This window comes from Xiphophorus hellerii, chromosome 15 (genome assembly GCF_003331165.1).
Source record: "Xiphophorus hellerii strain 12219 chromosome 15, Xiphophorus_hellerii-4.1, whole genome shotgun sequence".
Taxonomy (NCBI): domain Eukaryota; kingdom Metazoa; phylum Chordata; class Actinopteri; order Cyprinodontiformes; family Poeciliidae; genus Xiphophorus; species Xiphophorus hellerii.
The window spans coordinates 13,133,344-13,151,921 of NC_045686.1; the positions used below are offsets into that span (position 1 = coordinate 13,133,344).

The 18,578-nt window shown below is 36.5% G+C and overlaps 1 protein-coding gene across 1 annotated transcript; it reads right to left on the reverse strand.

The window, feature by feature from the left end:
• Positions 1–990: 990 nt before the first annotated feature.
• Positions 991–17,948, reverse strand: prkg3 (protein kinase cGMP-dependent 3). Its single transcript, XM_032584499.1, has 22 exons — positions 17,636–17,948; positions 15,140–15,229; positions 14,182–14,244; positions 13,937–14,063; positions 13,514–13,680; positions 13,277–13,390; positions 12,139–12,244; positions 11,949–12,012; positions 11,703–11,780; positions 11,529–11,617; positions 11,052–11,117; positions 10,889–10,936; positions 10,731–10,772; positions 9,322–9,433; positions 9,053–9,189; positions 8,867–8,956; positions 8,347–8,488; positions 8,086–8,249; positions 6,743–6,859; positions 6,476–6,538; positions 5,977–6,052; positions 991–4,343 (listed from the first exon to the last, which is right to left on the reverse strand). The coding sequence occupies exons 2-22, from the start codon at positions 15,225–15,227 to the stop codon at positions 4,257–4,259; spliced, it is 2,040 nt and encodes a 679-aa protein (XP_032440390.1). The 5' UTR covers positions 15,228–15,229; positions 17,636–17,948; the 3' UTR covers positions 991–4,256.
• Positions 17,949–18,578: the final 630 nt, after the last annotated feature.

The following is an 18,578-nucleotide window of genomic DNA, read 5'->3' on the forward strand; positions in this document are numbered from 1 at the left end:
ACTTACGAGAAGCTCATCACATTCATCTAATGTGATGAGCTTCGTCTCATGTCAAAGAAACTACAGTCCATATGTGAAAAATAATAAAATAAAATACTACAAGACTGGCAGAGCCTTAAAGCATTTCTCTGGACCTACTCACACATAAATTCCCACTCAGATATATGGGACAAATGATCAAACAAAGCAGAGAGCACACACGGGGAGATTAAGTAGCTTAAACAAAAGTGCAAACAGTAATTAATCAGACTAAGTGTTAACGCCGAGTCCAATTTATTCATGATCACTCAGCTGAGAAGACATGACCGAATGGAAGATCTATCAAATTAAACCCTGACTCTTTAAAGAGTAAAACCAGGATAAAACCCTTGATCGAGCAGTTTTTGCCTGCATATTTTTTAACGATAACACATTTTCATGGTCATGGTTCAACCTTGCAGGTTACCTTTTGTGAATGAATGGGACTGTTTTCACTAGTTTGCTCAAGGCAGCAACATAGCAACCAAACCTTTCCCAGGGGTCACAGAGTGACAAATAACCATGCTGAAAATAGCTCCCTGAACATTTATAATTAATCCTAGAGACTGGGGAGCAGAACTGTTTTTTATAAATGATGCTTTATTACTTTAAAGACCTTCACCAACATGCGTGCGTGACTTTGGTTAAGCCTGTCATGGCAGAAACACCCTTCTTAATATTAAATCTGGCATCACTGTGGATTCCCATGCATGTGCTGCAGTTTATTTATATCAACTTGGCCAGAATCAAAGAGAAGAGCATCTGTAGTCATGGTAACAGAGTCGTCTACAGTGTCACCTTATCACGTTGACTCCACTTTGAGTCTTGACATCGTTGAATAATCTCTGGCTTCCCATCACAAGCTCCGTTTGCTATTTATGAAACATTTGGTAATGTAGTTTTGAAATGTTGGATCTCAGCATATTATACCTAAGTTAGACTTTATATGAAAATGAATACAAGTACAATATGCAAGTGTTGGAAATGATTTTGCATATTAAATATTTACATTTAATTGCAGATTTCAGCTAAAAAAAACTGATGCAGATATTTATCATACAGTCTTATCCACTGAATTTGGTGACTTTCCCCCACTTTTATTGGCAAAATTACTGACACCCAAGCAAAAATAAATTACCTTATGTTTATGTGGTGTTTAATATGATGTGACGCAGATGCCTGTTTTTCTTCAAAGGGGTAAAACAAGAGAACATGCCATTCAAGTACAGTTAATGACATTCCTAAATACTGACATGACTGCAATAAAACAGCTCCTCACCTAAATCTACTTTTTTCTAAAATAAGGGCAATAAATAAAAGTGTTGACAAACAAGACTTAATTAGTAATCCATGAGTTCCTGTTTCCTTGGGGAATAAATACAGACAATGAGGTCAATTCCTTCTAGGCACTCTTCAAAAAAGGAAGAAAAATACTAAAAATGTCTTGAACAACTGAAACGGAGAAGTGAGACGAAGAGCGTCGCCTTTGAGTCCCAAGGTCTTTATAACAAGCTTTACAAACTATGTCATGCTGAATTGTTGTTGAGGACGGAGGCCATGAGAAGGTTTCTCTGTCCCACTATCACAAGCACAGAAAATGTGAAGCTTGTTCAACTCTACTGGGACTTTAACTGGAATCAAGAGCTTAGCCAAGATGAGACTAAATTAAGCATTTTAGCAGGAAAAACTCCAGGTTAGGTCTGTTGAATGGACGATGAATTTAGAAAAGGACCAGGCTCATAAGGATGGTAGAGGACCTTTAATGCTGTGGGTCTGCAAGCCTTTATAACCTGTTTAATGTGGTTGGCATTGTGAACTCTGAGTATTACTACAGATTTTAAATAAAACTTGTCAGACATTAATTCTTTCAATAGAATAATGATCCAAAATATATGATTTAGCATAAAAGTGGTTTTTGGCTGTCTCAACTTTTACAGTTAAAGCCTATGGAAAAATAATATTTCATAACATCATACTTTGTCTCTACAAATTTCTAAAATCAAAGTTGTATTATTTTTTTGGGGTGAGAGATTATGCTAACTTAACAAAAGTAGAATTTATTTAAAGACTTTTTCACACAGCTCTAGCTCTAAACCAGTGAGGCGGAGGCTGTTTAACTTCAGTAAACATAGAGCAGATTGGTTCTGATTAGCAGGAACAGATGGCTGAAGTCAGTGGGTAGTTTTGCATAATACAGATTGACTTAGTGCATTGTTTTTGGATTTTTTTCATAAACATAAAAGAAAGAATCAAACTGATATATCTCAAAATAAGTCTTGAACCTACATGCAAAAAAAAAAAACACACATTTGACACAGCAAAGACATCTGCACCAAAATATGCTTCCTTTGGGTCCTTTCTATCATTGCTCTCCATGTATTAACTTCCACCTCTAAATGTGTTGTGTGTGGGGTTTTTTTGCAGGAAGGAAACATCTGCTGATGTGTCTTTTCCCACTAGAAGCTATGTTTACTTTCATGTGAAGTTTCTTCTCTCTAATATGGAAAAGTACTCTCAGCAGGCTCACAACATGCATTAAAGGGAGGGAACAGGACAACTCTTCCCTACAAATTTAAAACCTGCTGCCATGCTGGACAGCTGCTCACCTTCAGAGCCAAACAATCAGCTGCAGCTATTGTGAAAAATACGAGGTAAGCCCCCCTCGCAGGCTATTTTCCCTCCCTGATAACGTCAGGCCATTTTCCTTCCTGCCAACAGCAACAACAATGTTTCCCTGAAGCGTTGCTCGTAACTAATCACACATCTAATCTGTAAATACTTTACCTGCCCTCTCTGGGTTGGGAAGGAGATTTGGTCACGACGTAAAAAAGGAAAACATGAGAAGAGTTTCACACTTCAGGGTCGACAGTGACAAAATTCAAACACATGGGATTCAAGAACCAAAGTCATTTAGTTTATCATCAAGATGTGTTTAAACACTTCAATAAAAACATGAATGAATAAGTCAGCAACAGGTGATTATTATTATTATTTTTTTTACAAACAGTAAACTTCCTCAACCTGTGAAGAGGCTTTGTAATTAATTTCCTCATCATTGATTTTGCCTCAGAAATAGCTTGTTTCAACCCAAAAGCTTTCTCTAGGATTAAGGTTCTGGAATTGGGCTGGCAGCTTCATTATGTTAATCTTGTTGGTCTGGATCCAAGATGCTGCTTGCTCACTGAAGTGATGGTACTTCCTCTTCTGGATAAAATAAAATTACCTCTTCAAGTATTGTGATATATTAAAAGGGAATCCTGATGGGAATTTTTTTTTTAAAAGATGATATATAAGATATATAAAATGCTATATTTTTTTAAGAAAGATGACTTTCTTTGGTCACCCTAAAGCAGATACTTCTGGTTATTCTTGAATTATAATTTTCGGTTTTCTTCCTCATCTTCCTTGTTTTAGTTTCTGTTTGAAGGCATTTTGAACATTTTTAACTGCGGATGGCTTTCTGCATTTCTTAATATGTTTAGCTCTCTCTGATCAACATCACAAGTACCCTGTTGTTCAGAACAATTTTAAGAACAGGTTTCACTCAGAACACACAATGACTAATATTTACTGTACAAAACTGGTAGCATTTATCCTTTAATAAAGGATGCGAGTTAAAACTGTTCGGTCTATTGGTCCTGTTATAGGGCTTTTGCACCTACTAATAAATTATTTGCCATATAGAAATATAATTTGTACACAAAACAGTGATTGATCCTGTTATTGTTTTTGAACACAACATATGACATGTATATTCATTTTCTTGGCCTGCAAAATTAAAAGTGAGAAAAGACTTTTAATGGAAATTTTTCCTTACATCGGAAGCATTTGATCACCTGGTCAGTATTCTTAATCGCTGCAAGGTGTCTCATGAATTTAACACTTACTCATCAGCTACCAAATATCTTTGCGCTGAATATGAATACACAGAGTCCTACCATTTTGCCTCTACACCTTCTCCTCGTCTGCAGAGGTACATTTGTGTGTGAGCTGAAGCTCACTGCAACAGAGGAGCTTCCGCACATATTGTCACAGTGATTCCCTGGAGCTTCAGTGTAATTGGTGTGAAAATTTGGTAAGAAATGTGTTGTGTGATATGTCAGTACCCAGTAGCATTAATCTTCTTTTGGCCCCTTTAGAGGCTGAATAAACTACGGTCAGTGTCTTTAATTAGGGTCCTTTTTGGGATGATAAGGACAAACCGCCCACCATTCGATTCTTCAACCTAAACGTGAGAATTAGAAGTCACGGTCCCACCCAGAAAACTCCTCTTCTGCCACCGAGTGGTCCTGAGGAAATTTATCAAAGTTGATGTAGCAGGGACCCTGAAAAAGAAGAAAGATTTTTTTTTAATTAACAATCACATATGAGTCTTAGCCAATTTGAAAAAAAATTATTTTGTTTAACCTGCACAATCCCTATGAATGGCGAAACATTTGTTTTGAAATCCAGAATGTATTGACAATAAATTAAAGGCTCACAATGACTCATTTTGTAATAAGTAAATCTGAAAATCTAGTTCCAGGTAGGCTCAGGTTTCAGATCATATCACAACCGCCAAATAGTTTAAATACTTGAGACTCCCTTAAAAAACACGTATAACATAATATTTTACTAGTACAAACACCAAATGTATCTTAAGATGCATTAGTATAGACAGTGGAAACTGTCTTAGTACTACTGCAGAAGTCAACTTCCAATCTGGTCCTGGATTGGCTGCAGATATCGTGTCAAGTAGCATTGTGCCTAAACATTTCAGCTTCCCAAGCTGCGTTTTCTATTGGCCATTTTAAATGTGGTCTATGGAAGAAATCAGCTAATAGGCAGATTTTCCATGAACATCTCAATGTCACTTTCCACTGATAAATCTGCAAATAGCTTATCCTTGAATGCTGAACATTGCTTAATCTCATGCACTGATGAAGTCACCCTTTCATGCAGAATGCTTGAAGTGGGCTGGCCTCCTTTCTGATCAGGTCAGCTAACAATTATTTGACCCCTGAGATGGGCAGGTGAACATTGTGGAGAAAGAGAAAACAACACTGTTACATCCCTGCTGTGTTCGATGTTTATTGGAAACCAGGACTTTGATCAGGGAATGAGAATTGAGCCAGAAAACGAGTAGGATGTAGTTTTGATTCAATTTTGGTCCAAACTACTGAATAGAAGCAGATGTTAATGTATATATCTCTGTTTTATGTGTTGAAGTATTAAAGGAACTTTTTCAAAAATTCACGGTATTGCGTGTACTTCTGGTTTAATTTTAATACAAGCGACTGGATGTTCTAATAAATAATAAATTGTTTATCTCTGGAACTTTCACTATGAGCGGCAGCTCACTGAATTTGAGGGTACTCTGCAATATCTTACCCTTCCCATTCAGAATAACAACTTCAGTGGAAATTTTTGTTTAATTTCCAGCTGAGAAACTAGAACTAGAATGTCTGAGTACAAAGAGAATCCACTGTTACTCTGTCCTGATGCAAAAGCATGCAGAGCCATTTTACACCTTTTATCGCAACAGACATGCAATTTACAAAGCCGTGGTGCTTCATGAGCAACAATCAAGCTTCACAGGATTTGATATTTCACAACGTAAGCCTCAGATCTTCAGAGCCATGTAAAAACATTTTCAGATATATCAGCAAATGTGGCAAGATAAGAAACAGTGTGACAGCAGCCTCAGGCTACTCTACACTGCGTACACTACCTTTTGCCTCAAATAAAAAAAAAATTTCTGACAAGGTATATTTTAAGCCTTTTTTTATTATCTTAATGTTGCTAGAGAAACACAGTGAGGCTCCAAGTCACCATCACCAACACAATATAATTAAAAAGGACAGTAAATAATTTCTAGAAAACTGAAGTAAATCTGCTATCTTTTATATTTCAATTGTCTATAAAACACCATCTGTTACAAATAAACATAAAAAAGCCTTTTATGATGTTTCCACTTGCCTTGCGGATGAGTCGTATGGTTGGAGCGTCGAGCTGACCCATACGCAGCTTGTGCCAGTTCATGCTGCTGTACCACCTTAAAATAAGACAAATTAGAGAAATATTTGATCAGGCTGTTGATTCATTGTGAGAATTAATATAAATTGATGATACCCTGACTCTCATATGGTCATAGCATGAAGAAAGAAGCATGTTTGTCTGCGTTTGCTCATAAATTATGCAGTTATGTAAATTCATATATCCTACTGCAATTTTGTAATATATGCCAATGTTTTAACACATTATATAGGTTGACTAAGTGTAAATGCAGCCACTGCTCTATGAATAGTGCTGTGAACCCAGACCTGGCATGTACAAGCACATTTTGTTTTCCAGCACAAAAGCTCCATAAAGCTCTACTCAGTGTCTAATGCACAGAGTAGGCTGTAGGGGATGACACATGAACACATGAAGGATTTTTAGACTCTGCCTCATGAGGACGACATGTTGCCGTGGTTACCTGTGATGCCGGACATCTTTGATTCCATTCTTGGTATTTCCTAACCTCTGACCTGGCCGAGGTCTACAAAGAGCGTTCAAAGAGACAGTCAATCAAAAACTGCATGAGCTCATACAGCACCAAACAAAACGCAACCAAATGCATCTTTACAATCGTTCTCTTGATTTTGCTCAATTCAGCTCCATTATTGTGAAATATTAACTTTAAAATTCCCCTAATTTTAAGAACCACCTTGCTTTGCCATTACTTTGTTAGGTTCCTGCTTACCTGCACAGTTTGCTGATGATTGACTTTGCTGCTTCGCTCAGGTAAAGTGGAAACTTGAGTTCTCCATCCAAAATTTTGGAATAAATCTTCTGAGGCTCCGAGCTTGAAAATGGAGGACTGGAGGTTTAAAAGCAGAACAAAGAGTTGTTGGTAAACCTTTATTTCAAACACTCAAATCAACGCACAAGATAACATCAATCCTATGTTTCTGCTGCCATCTGCTGGTAAATATTTCTGTATATGAATGTTAGAAAATGATTTTGGTATGAAAACAAACTGGGTATTTTTTAAGTAAATCAGCTTTCAAAAGTAATCATGTCTATTGTATCTTTCCACACCTTCTTCAATTAAACTATCTAGCTGTAAATAATTCCCATTCAGGAGGATCAAACATGTAAAAGTCACATGACACAAAAATTTACCTTTATGGTTTACAGCAGCCATCTGCAGTGGCTCTTAATAACTTGGTAAAAACTACCAAATATTTTTAAATATAGATAACACATGATGGTTTTTAGCAATTTTTTCAGTTTTTTCATGGAATAATTGCAATGAAGTTCCACAATGACACTAGAAGCACTTATCTGGCATTTTTTTTCGTTAATTACTGGTACTTTTTTAGAAACCATGTCATTGGGTTTCATCATTTCTTTTTAAAAAATTTTTTGACGTAATTTCCACAAAAATCAACATCCCATAGAAGAAATATATCCATCCGTTTTTTCCAAAAGTTTTACTTTTTTTAAAATTTAAAACTCAAAATTAGAAATAAAATGGGGGTTCTTTATAAATGACAAAACGTATCCTATAGTTATCAAAAATCAATGGTTATTTGGATTATAAAGGTTGCAGAATCCTGGTGTATACATGTAATGAGCTTCTTCCCATAGTGAAACATGGTAGAGGCAGTATCTTGCTAAGAGAATGTTTTTTTTGGCCGGAGTTAAAGGGGAACAGCATTACTAGAAGAAAACTTCTTCTAGTCTTCTATAGTCTTTTGCTATAGATTGCAAAAGACTTGACATTGAGACCGAGGTTCACCTTCCAGCAAGACAATGAAAACGAATCTAAATATACAGTCAGAAGAACGATGGAATAGTTAGATTAAATGCATACCATGTTTTAGACTTTTGTACACAATTCTGAAAACCTTGTATCGTTTTTATTCAAATGTGCAATTATGCTCTAATTTGTTTCTTGCCAAGTTTCTTCATCAAAAAACACAGTGGCTGTAATGTAAAACAATGTGAAAAAAGTTGAAGCAGTATGAATACTTTTTCAATCTGAGAGAAGTAGTGGGACATGATTTGCTCTGAGGCATGGATCCCGTCAAATGTAGTTACCTTCCCACCAAAAGTTCGAAGATCAGAATTCCAAGTGACCAAAAGTCAACTGCAAAGTCATGACCCTGGTTCTTGATGATCTCTGGAGCCATGTACTCAGGCGTACCCACAAAGGAGTAGGTTTTCTCACCACGCACCAGTTCCTTTGCAAAACCAAAGTCAACCTGAGACACAAAATCCAGAGTCAGCAGAATCTCCTCTAAAGCAAACCGTGGAAGAAATTTAGAGAGTTTAATGAGCACTGAAGGTCCAAGGACCCACCAGTTTGATATAGCCTTTCATGTCCAGCATCAGGTTCTCAGGCTTAAGGTCTCTGTACATGATGCTCTTCTTGTGGAGGTAAGAGTAGGCCTCCACCACGCAGGCAGTGCAAAACACAGCAACCGGTTCATCAAATCGCCCTCTGTCATTACAGAGATGAAAAAGATTTTTAAAAGAATTGCACTTCAATAACTTGGGTGGCAGTCTTAATATTCCCTCATTCACATGTCTTAACCTAAGTTGTTTACTGCTTTTTTTTTTTTTTTTGGAAAAACCGTTGGGTACAACAAGTAAATAAAATGGGTTTCATACTTTTTGAATGTTTTTTTTTCTGCATGTCTTTTTTTGATTTATGTCATAAACATACAATTAATCCTAATTAAACCCAATTAAATTGTCAGAGATCCTGAAGAAAATCTTATATAAATATCTTTCAGTTCTGTCTTATCAGATTTATCAGATGTTATTCATTCATTCACTGTGCTGCTTTTTTATTTCACCAGGTTTTCATTTTGCTTACACTTCTTTGAGCTTGGTCCAGATCTCGCCACCACCACAGAACTCCATCACCATGTAGATGTACCTTGCATCTTTAAATGCGGCATGAAGTCTACAAACGGCAGAGAGAGAAATTATTTGTGTTTAATTTTGTGGTTGTACAATGTCAAAAAAAAAATTTGCAGACAGTATATTGGATGGCAGTTACTTCACAATGAAGTCACACTGGATCGCTTTCAGGATCTTCTTCTCAAACAACATGTGTTCCTCCTGTCTCTTGGAAACAATTTGCTTCTTGCTGACTCGCTTCATGGCGTAGTATTTTCCATAAGTCAGTGTGGTCACCTGAGTTCAACAAAAAGACAATATCATCTTTAGCAAACTTGAAGCTACTAGAACTCATCATTTCCATCATAATGCCACTTCCATAAAAGTTGGTTCATGCACACATCCATAAGATGAATTGGCAACACCTACCAGCTGCACACGACCAAATCCTCCAACTCCAAGTGTGACGGGATCTCCTTGATAGCGTCCTTCCTGATATAAAACAGGAACCAGATCCTTAAACTTCAGACTGGAGCTCGGACTAAAACAGAAAGAAACATATTTTCCACTTTTTGTAAGTAATTTGTAGCATTTATGTTCGCTTCCAGCATAACTTTTGGAGAGTGAAGTCAAGTCAAAGTGTATTTGTTTTACAGATATAATCAGGAATTACTAAGATGCAATCAAAGAATTAAACCTAATCAAACATTTCAAGAACAACCCACATGCCTTTCTTTGGAAAACTAGTTTCTGCTCCATGTGTTACACCTGCAGTGGAGGTGGAGGTGGTCCCACTAAAATGGCTGATTGAGAATGAATGGAATGCGGTGTACTAACAGAGGCTGGACAGCAAAACCCAAAAGTTAAGCAATGCTTCGAGCAAATCTGGATGAAAGTAGCACAACACTGCTTTCCTCTTCCAACCGTTGTTCCTTAAAATAACTAATATGACAAAACTAATTACTTGCAGGTGTGAGTGCTTATGTAGAATGGATACCCTGAAGAAAGAAACTTCAGTGTTCTGAGTGACTCATTAGTGGACCAACAGCTAACAGCTTTTTAAAATTAGTGTGAGATATACTGATGCAGCGGTGATTGCTTGACTTAGACTTGAAGCAATGGTGAAAGTAATTAAGGTTAACACCACCTTATTATCGAGTACAACAGTCCGTTACCACAGAGATGAAACATAGAGTTGTGGAATGACATTATGGCTGACAAAGAGTCACACTAACTTCTTTGGCAACCTTTTCTCCTGCTTGTATATCTAGAGATTTGACCACTCACATATAGTTTTAAAAATTAAATCTATATGAGTGAAGAAGAAAAAATGTGTTGCATTAGAAAGAATAGAACAGAATATGGACAGAATATATATTTAAAGAACGAACAAAATTTTAAATGTATGAAAAGAATAGGTAAAACAAAAACCATTCCTTTTGATCAAAAAAGAACTAATGAGTTACTTTATGCCTTGTGTGATGTCATCACTCTTGTTTTGGATTGTCGATTTTGTCTCAACTAAATATTTACAAAATAAATCTACAAACAATAAATCTGACCATGATGTGTTATTCTAACAGTGATAAGCTATGTGTGAAATTATTTTGATTGAATTTACAGAAAGGTTTGGCAAACAGCTTTAATTTAATGGAAAAAAAGAGATTGTTCTGAGTTTCTGAACTTTGGTTTTGACATCACTAAAGTTTCTTTAAAACATGGTAAAGATGTTAACAGAGCTGTTTTTTACTAGATGATACATATGGGCTTCTACATGTTCTTCCAGCCTGCAGGCACCAAAATCTTCAAGGCGTTAGTTTTCTTTCATTGCAACTCACCCTGGCTGTTCTGGACCTTGCTCCTCTTGCATCACTTTGGAGCTAAAAGCAAAAAAATAAATAGATAAATGAAACAAGGTGGAAAACGAGCAATAAAGTAGCTGGGAAAATATTTCCACAGTACACTTTTGGGATCTCAGTGGAAAATAGTCACATACTCATCAAACAGCTCGAGGTGCTCTACTGGGATTGTTTCTTCAAAAACCCTTAAAAAAAACAGCATAGTCATGTCAACAAGTGGTAAATCACTCTCTAAAAATAAATGATGCCCAGGTAACAGAAACAAATAGGAAATGCTCATCCAAAGCGTGACTGACTCACTCCTTGTCAATAGAGAAGCATGTAACAGGGCCATCAGCAGTGCAGGTGGCAGTTCTCAAGATCTCTCTGTGAAAACAGAAACAAACAAGCATTTAAAAGTCTAACCATTACCAATATAATTTCTGAATAAGTTTTTAATAAGTCAAACAACAAATACCAAAAAATCTATTTTGTCAAAAAAAAAAAAAAACTTTTGGGGGCAAAATAAAAATCTGATGGCTCATTTTAGATAAGTTATGGCAGTAATATTCCTTCCATGTGGTTAAAACAATACAATTATTATTTATGGTGGATTATTTACATCATGCAACATAATAATTGTTGCATGATAAAGTCTCCAAAATGTAAAACAAAATCTGCAGATTTTGACAGAAAAATGATAAACAGGGCAGCATTCAGGGCAGATACACACATCGTCACATCTCTTTGCAAGGTAAAGTACATTTCCTCAGGCAGTAGCTGCATTTGTATGCTTACCGTATGAGGGCCTGCTCCCCGAAGTGCTCCCCTTTTCCCATCCTGCGAATCTGCTTCTGGTGTCCATTCACATTCTTGCTCACCACGACCTGTGAGGACAACACAACTAAGATCAATGGAGAGACATTTATGTGTCGGTTTACAATATTGTTACATATTGTAACATTAAATTACCTCTCCTTTGAGGATGATGTAGAAAGTGTTTCCTTCTGTTCCTTCTCGAACTATAACCTCTTTGTCCTGAAACTTAACCTGTGAAAAAAATAAAATAAAAGATTTATGTAACAATTATTGTATGATCAGATGTTTTGACTAATAATATAAAGTAAATATCAAACATCAGATCACTGTGAGTTTAATAAATGTTGTTCAATAAAGTGCATGTTTGTCGGAAGAGGTTAATCACACAAAGTTACGCACCTCCTCCATGGAGTCGATAATTTTGGACAACTGCGCGTCATTCAGATCCTTGAGAGTACGAGACCTGTAGCAGGTTATTAAAATAGTAGAATCAGACATAATTCTGTTTCTAAAGTAAAAAAAATAAAAATAGGACCACCTAAGAACAATTCAACAGATCACACATCGGCTGCAGGACAATGAAACTCACGTCTTGAGGAAACCCATGAGCTGCTCTCGTTTCTTCTTGGACTTGTTAGTTATAATCGTTCTGTACGTCTGTCGCTCCATGCACCACAGATGCACATGTGTCTTAGCTGATTAATGATGTGTACACAAAACAAGGTCAAAACTTCTTAAAATGAATAATGGAAACACAGTCTTTTTAGGTGTTTTTCTCAATACATTTTTTTTTTTTACTCTTCTCTCCTAGTTGGTCAGTAGAAGCTTCCAGTGCTGCATGGTTAAGGCAATTTCTTTGTAAGGTTTGTTGCTATGTGACATTTAATCTAAATTTAAGGAAAAACAAAGCAACACCTTTCAGTGAATAGCTGTTAACAAGCTGTTTGCTACAAAGAAATAATTCTGTTCATCAAACCGAATCAAGCAATCGCATGTTGTTCTGGTTCTGGGGCTTGGAGTTCGTCCAAGATTAATTTTTCCTCTCAGATTACAATTAGAGATCAAGAACAAAATTAGCCCATTAAATCACTTTTGTTTTTTTGGTTGTTTCTTTTGATTAATTAATCATTAATGAATTGATTATAGTTCGACAAGTAATATATTTAGGGCTTGATTTTATTAAGAATAAGCTCGCAAAGGCTTCCTGTTAGTCTTTCAATAAAATGTTTATTACATACGTTTTGCTCTCAGTAAATGAAAAATGCTGAGATAAACTCCAAAGATATTTGATCGGAAATTTCAGGAGTTCATCACTATATATTAATAAATAAATTTGGAGATTGTGAGACTGTTTGGTTAATAACCTTAATATAAATTAAACATACATAGAGGTGCCAAAACCAAAGGCATGTAAACATTTCCTTCTTCTACATATTTCATTCAGTCATTTGATTTTGACCAAAATGTATGAAAAATTCTACAATCCAAACACATCTTTCAAAACTGATAATATTTACTATAATCAGTTTTAATGACTATTATGATGGAGTTATTGAAGCCATTTGTTCATCACATTAAAATCTACAAGAAAGATGCCAAACTGATTGATGTTCAGGGCAAACGTAAACCGCTACAATGCTGCATAAAATCACAAAAAGAACAGTTATTATGTGAGAATAGAGGCAAATCATCCCATACTAAATCATCAGTATATTGAAGAATCTGACCTTTGACTGTCGCTGTCCGTTTGCAGTTGTAGAGGATGGCTAACTCTCCGAAAACATCTCCTTTTGTCAGAGTCCTCAGGTCCCGACCTGACTGAGTCACGATGAGTTCACCAGCTGAAAAGAGCAAATACCTCTGACATTGCTTTCTGGATAAGTTAAGAGGAATGTTCAGTTTTTAATTTCAGGTTTAATGTTATCATGACACACAGAGAGGCTCACATTTGGACATGACCCCACCTGCCACTATGTACATTCTGTCTCCTTCTGATCCCTCCGTAATGACTTCTTCGCTAGGTTTGTAGTGCGATGACATTAAGAGATCCACCATCATGGTTATTTGCTCATCATCCAGGCGGCTCAGGAAATCGTTCTTCTGGATGGCTTTAACAATAAGACTTGTCTCACTGAAGAAAAAATATATATATATAAATCGAGAGATCCAGTCACCAAACATAATGACACAGTAAATGTAATAGGGGTCTGATAAATGCAAAAGAGGATGGGAATTTTTACCAAATCATTTATTTTCCCTTAGCATTACTTTATGCAGAAGTATTCATTATTTAAAAAATGAAGAAGGGATAAAAAATGACCCAGTTTGACCCCAGGAGTCCTGAAGGGTTAGCGTTGTCAAAAGCAGTGAGCAGTGTTATTCCTGACCTGGCAGTCTTCTTAACCATGTTGCGTGAAATTTCCAGGTTCTCTGGAATTGGTTCAGGGGCCATAACAGCGGCTCGACTCGTCCTGAATTCAGGCTCTGCTTCATTAGCAGTCTGGGAGGGAAACTCTACGGAGGGGCAGACAGACAAAAACAAACAAAAGATCAGAGATCATCATCAAAAATCACTTTAACCAACTGAGGAGATGCATCAGGTGTGTAGGTGATACCCAGGTGGGCCTCATACCAAGATCATGGTACTGGGTCTGCAGCTCCTGCAAAAGTTTTTCTTTGTCTTTCAGCCGTTGCTCTGTGAAATGGGAATAAGGATGCTTGTTTACTGTACAACGTAGTTGAAAACATACTATTTACCAAAAACATCATTTTACTAGAGAGAGCACATCAATAGAAGAAAGCAGTCAGACAAAAATACTTTCTATTTCAAGCAACAGAAATAGCAGGAGTCATCCCTTAAGATCCCATTAGAGAAACTTTTCTAACTTCTTGTAGAAGGTGGCTGTGCTGCAGTGCTGATGCAAACTTCTACACAACTACAAACATGTAAATGATATCTCAGCTTCACTTTTTTACATTTTATTCTATACAAGTGTTAAATGTATAAGCAGCTCTAAAAATATACATTGTTTTTATGTATATGTATATACAGTACATTGCAGACTGCTGCTTTCCATTAGTGCTGAAATGGATCAGTAAGTTCATAGATCTGTGAGCTCAAATTACAACAACACATCAAAAATATGTAGGTACAATAATTAATCAAAGAATTTATATGAATTTTTAATCCCACCTTACACAAAAACTTTACAGTTTCTCAGTAAACATTATTATAATATACATAAATATATATTATTGTACATTACAATATTCAACCATGTGCTCTGAAGCATGTTATAATAAAAGAAATACACTGTTTGCATGTACTGCTAGTAGTAGTTATATTATTCACTCAGCATGCAATTGTAATATTATACTATAATGTCAAATCCTGTTAATTACATTAGCAAAAAGGTATGAAGTTATTGACTTTGCAGCAGCAATTTTTCATATTGTACAAGCATGTGGAGACAGTGGGCAGGTTACTGCATCAACTCATTGACTTTACCACTTTACATATGATTTAATTTAATTAAGTTCATACAGAATGCAGATTAACCGAGATGTGATATAATGCTTGCTGTACTCACCCAGGTCCTTATTTTGCCTCTGCAGTTCCTGGTTGATCTGACATTGTTTTTCCAGCTGCTGCTTCAGCTCTTGCAGCTGTTTCTCCATAGCTACAGAGAGAAGATAAGTCATAATAATTAATGTAGCAAATTACCTGGAATAATGACAAAATACACATAAGTTGTCTACTTATAGAAATACACAAGGTACAGTCCCATGAAAAAATAAAATTAGGATACCTCATTAAGTAACTAGTTCTTAATTGCTGTTGCTAATTACCGTAAATCTGTGTCTAATTAAGGGCTTTTGAAAAGAGACTGATTTTCTCCTGTTGCGCGCCAAAAATAACCTTGTTATGTCCATGAATCTGTGTATATGGTTTAATTTATTTTACTTGTGTGTAACCAAATCATTAGTTGTTGCAGATTTCTGCCCTCTTTCAAATGAGATCTGGATCTCAATGGAGTTTTACCCGGCTAAATAAAGGAAAGACAGAAAAAGAAAGAAATTAAATAAAAGTTGTAAAAAAACATAAGTTACACTTGAGCAGTCTCTTTCTGATTGAGAAAGCCTGCACATATACATGACCAGTGGCAAGAGCCTGCGATATATCCCACTTTCTGCCTTCTTTTAGCATCTTGCATGCTGCTTTCAGGGTAAACTCGCTTGGACACTAACACCTCAGCATTTTGGTAAGTTTATTTGAATTTCTGTCTTGTGGACTATTTTCTTTCTGAACGCCTTACGCAACTTGCTGACACTTACTTTAGGGAGCTCAACAAACTAAATGTCTGAGATTTTAAACTTAAAAATGCTGAGTAATCAAGAGTACTCAGCATTATGTCCAATTGGACATACAATATGTCCGATTGTAATTTCAGTCATTTTGGGAGGTGTCATTTATTCTCCACCAGAAAGAACCATTTTTTGTTTTTATTGTACTTTTATAATGGCTGAAATTTTCAGAGGTGCTAGAACTTAGATTAAATTGCAGACTGCCAAAGAGGGTCCTAAAGGTATGTAAGGGGGTGGGGGTGTTTGGACTGTCAATGTCCAGGATATTTTCAACAAATCACTAGCACTGCCTGTGAAACAACATGAGGTCTGCTGAATCATGCAAGCTAATGATGGACAGTCAACAGGGTGCATCCTGTCGGCTTTTACTGGAGATCCTTTGTAGTTCTTATCAGTGACACACATTGCAAAGAAGTAGAGAGAAGTAGAGAACTTGCCTTGTGGGTAACTATGAGTTTATCATTACTTTTTTAACTTTTCTGCTGGTGCAGAAATATGACACTGTAAAGGGCTGCCAATAAAAGTTATTATTTATGCTTGAGTGAAACCATCTAGCTCCTCTGCTTTTTCTTTCCTCCAACAGAGATCAGCTGTTTACACAAGCTCTGCAAATGTGGTTCCTTCCCAGATATTAGAAGGATGATTATGTCACTATTGACAGGAACTCCATTGGAATTGTTTCAAACAATAGGTGATTGGTTCCCTGACCAATAAACTGAAGCTGGAACTCTGTAAAAACCAACATGTTTGCTCTCGCTCACGGCGCACTTCACGTGACCCCGAATATATTGCTGCCTCACCCTGAACATTGAACGACTCTGAGATTAAACGAGGAGTCAAAGCAAATCATAAAGCTGTAGGGCAGCAGAGCAGCACACTTTGAGGGGAGATCTCTCGGAAGATGGCGAGAAGTTAGATAACTCATAAAAATCACACATTTTAAGCTTCAACTCAGTGACGGAGGAAGCACAGCTACATAAGCCTGCTGGTGCAGAGCCAACAGACGTGTGCAAAAACAAAACTGTCCCTACTTCCTGCAAATTACAAGGATTTGCCTTTAAGCATTTTATTAACTAGCCCATACAGGACAAACACACAAGAGAGCTGTGCACAAACACATTTTGTGAGCTTTCTAGGAACTTAATGCTATAAAGAAGTACAGCCAAGGGACAGATTGAGGCAATAACCTCCAGTTCACGCATTAAATGAAAACCACCAGCCAGGTGTAATCGAGACAGACTCTATAAATATTTGCAGTTTGTGCATTCACAGATTTATTTTTTATTTATTCTTTTTTTTTTTTCTGACGCACCATGTGATGGCAATATAAACAATCATAATGTAGGAAGTGATCTGTGCTGGAAATGATACTTGGAGGTGTTGGGGAGGAAAATGCATTCTTCAGCTGTGCAGCAGGAAGATGATGCCAGCTATCATTATACTGATCCAACCATTGCACTGTACACTTCCTGCTGCTTTATCAATAATTCATAGGAATGTGTAACTACAGCTGGATTCTCAGAAGGCATACTGAAATAGTCGGGTATAATTAACATCCCTCCTATGTAAGGACTATATTAGATGTTTGGTGTGATAGCAGTGAATAGAAACTGGAATAAAAACAATTAATTTTTAACTTCTAAATATTCAGATGTTTCCAGATTGTACACAACTAAAAGAAGTCACGAAAAACTGCAGCATGGTCAAACAGACAGACTTACCTGCAGGAGGTGTAGATCAGTACTGAAGCTGAGCACCTGTCCAGCCTATTCAGGCCGCATGGATCAAAGGAGCCAAACGATCAACTTGGCCTGCGCCCAGAATAACCACTTCAGCTGTGGAGAAGTTTCAGCTTCTGAACCTGCTTGACTCCTAGACGGTCTACAGTCTGCAGCCCCTCTGGCATTACCACCTATTCCCTCTTTTATTTTTTTTTTCTACCCTTGCACACTTTTCCGAGCTCTCATTGCAAAGTCTGTGTTTCACTCCACTCCAGCTTTCTGTCATTCGTTCCCCCTTTCTTTCTCTTTCCATATCTGTCAATCTCAGCAGCTATAGTGTTGAATCATTAACCCGTAACCTGAGGCTCCGCCCATCACACCAGGCAGGTACAGCAGGGAGGAGAAGGATGGTCTGGAGAGAAAGTTGAAGATGAAAAGTAAAAAATTATGCTGATGAGTGATTAAACTGAGGTTCAGTCATTCTAAAAAATAAAAAATAAAAAAACATATCTAAAATATTTAAAAAACTGATTTATATGACATTAATTGATAAAATATTATTTTGTTAGTGCACTGCATAAAGAATTCAAACATGAGAACCATAGGGAATGACAAAAGAGGATCAGTAGGTGAATATAAATCAATTTTATGTATTTTTATTATAGAAAAAGCTTTCTTCTACTTACTGTAACCATTGCATTATATCGTTAAAATGAGAATATGAAAATGTGCTGCATGACACTTTATGCAACATATTTGCATAAATGTCTCTAGGTTCATCTAACTTAGGAAAAGGTTAGACAAACCTCTTATTATGTTAGATGGGTTATGAATAACCAAATTATTTGTATTTGCAAAATGGAAGAATGACAAGGGAGATATTTTATTATTATTACTTAAAAGGTTATATACTGTATATATACTGTATATTTCATTAGTAGTT

Coding starts and splice junctions, on each gene's coding strand:
- prkg3 (XM_032584499.1), bottom strand. CDS start 15,227: ATGGAGAAACAGCTGCAAGAGCTGAAGCAGCAGCTGGAAAAACAATGT. Junction 12,013..12,138: donor CTCATGGGTTTCCTCAAGAC/GTGAGTTTCATT, acceptor AACCTGCTACAG/GTCTCGTACTCTCAAGGATC. Junction 8,489..8,866: donor TGGACCAAGCTCAAAGAAGT/GTAAGCAAAATG, acceptor CTGTAATGACAG/AGGGCGATTTGATGAACCGG.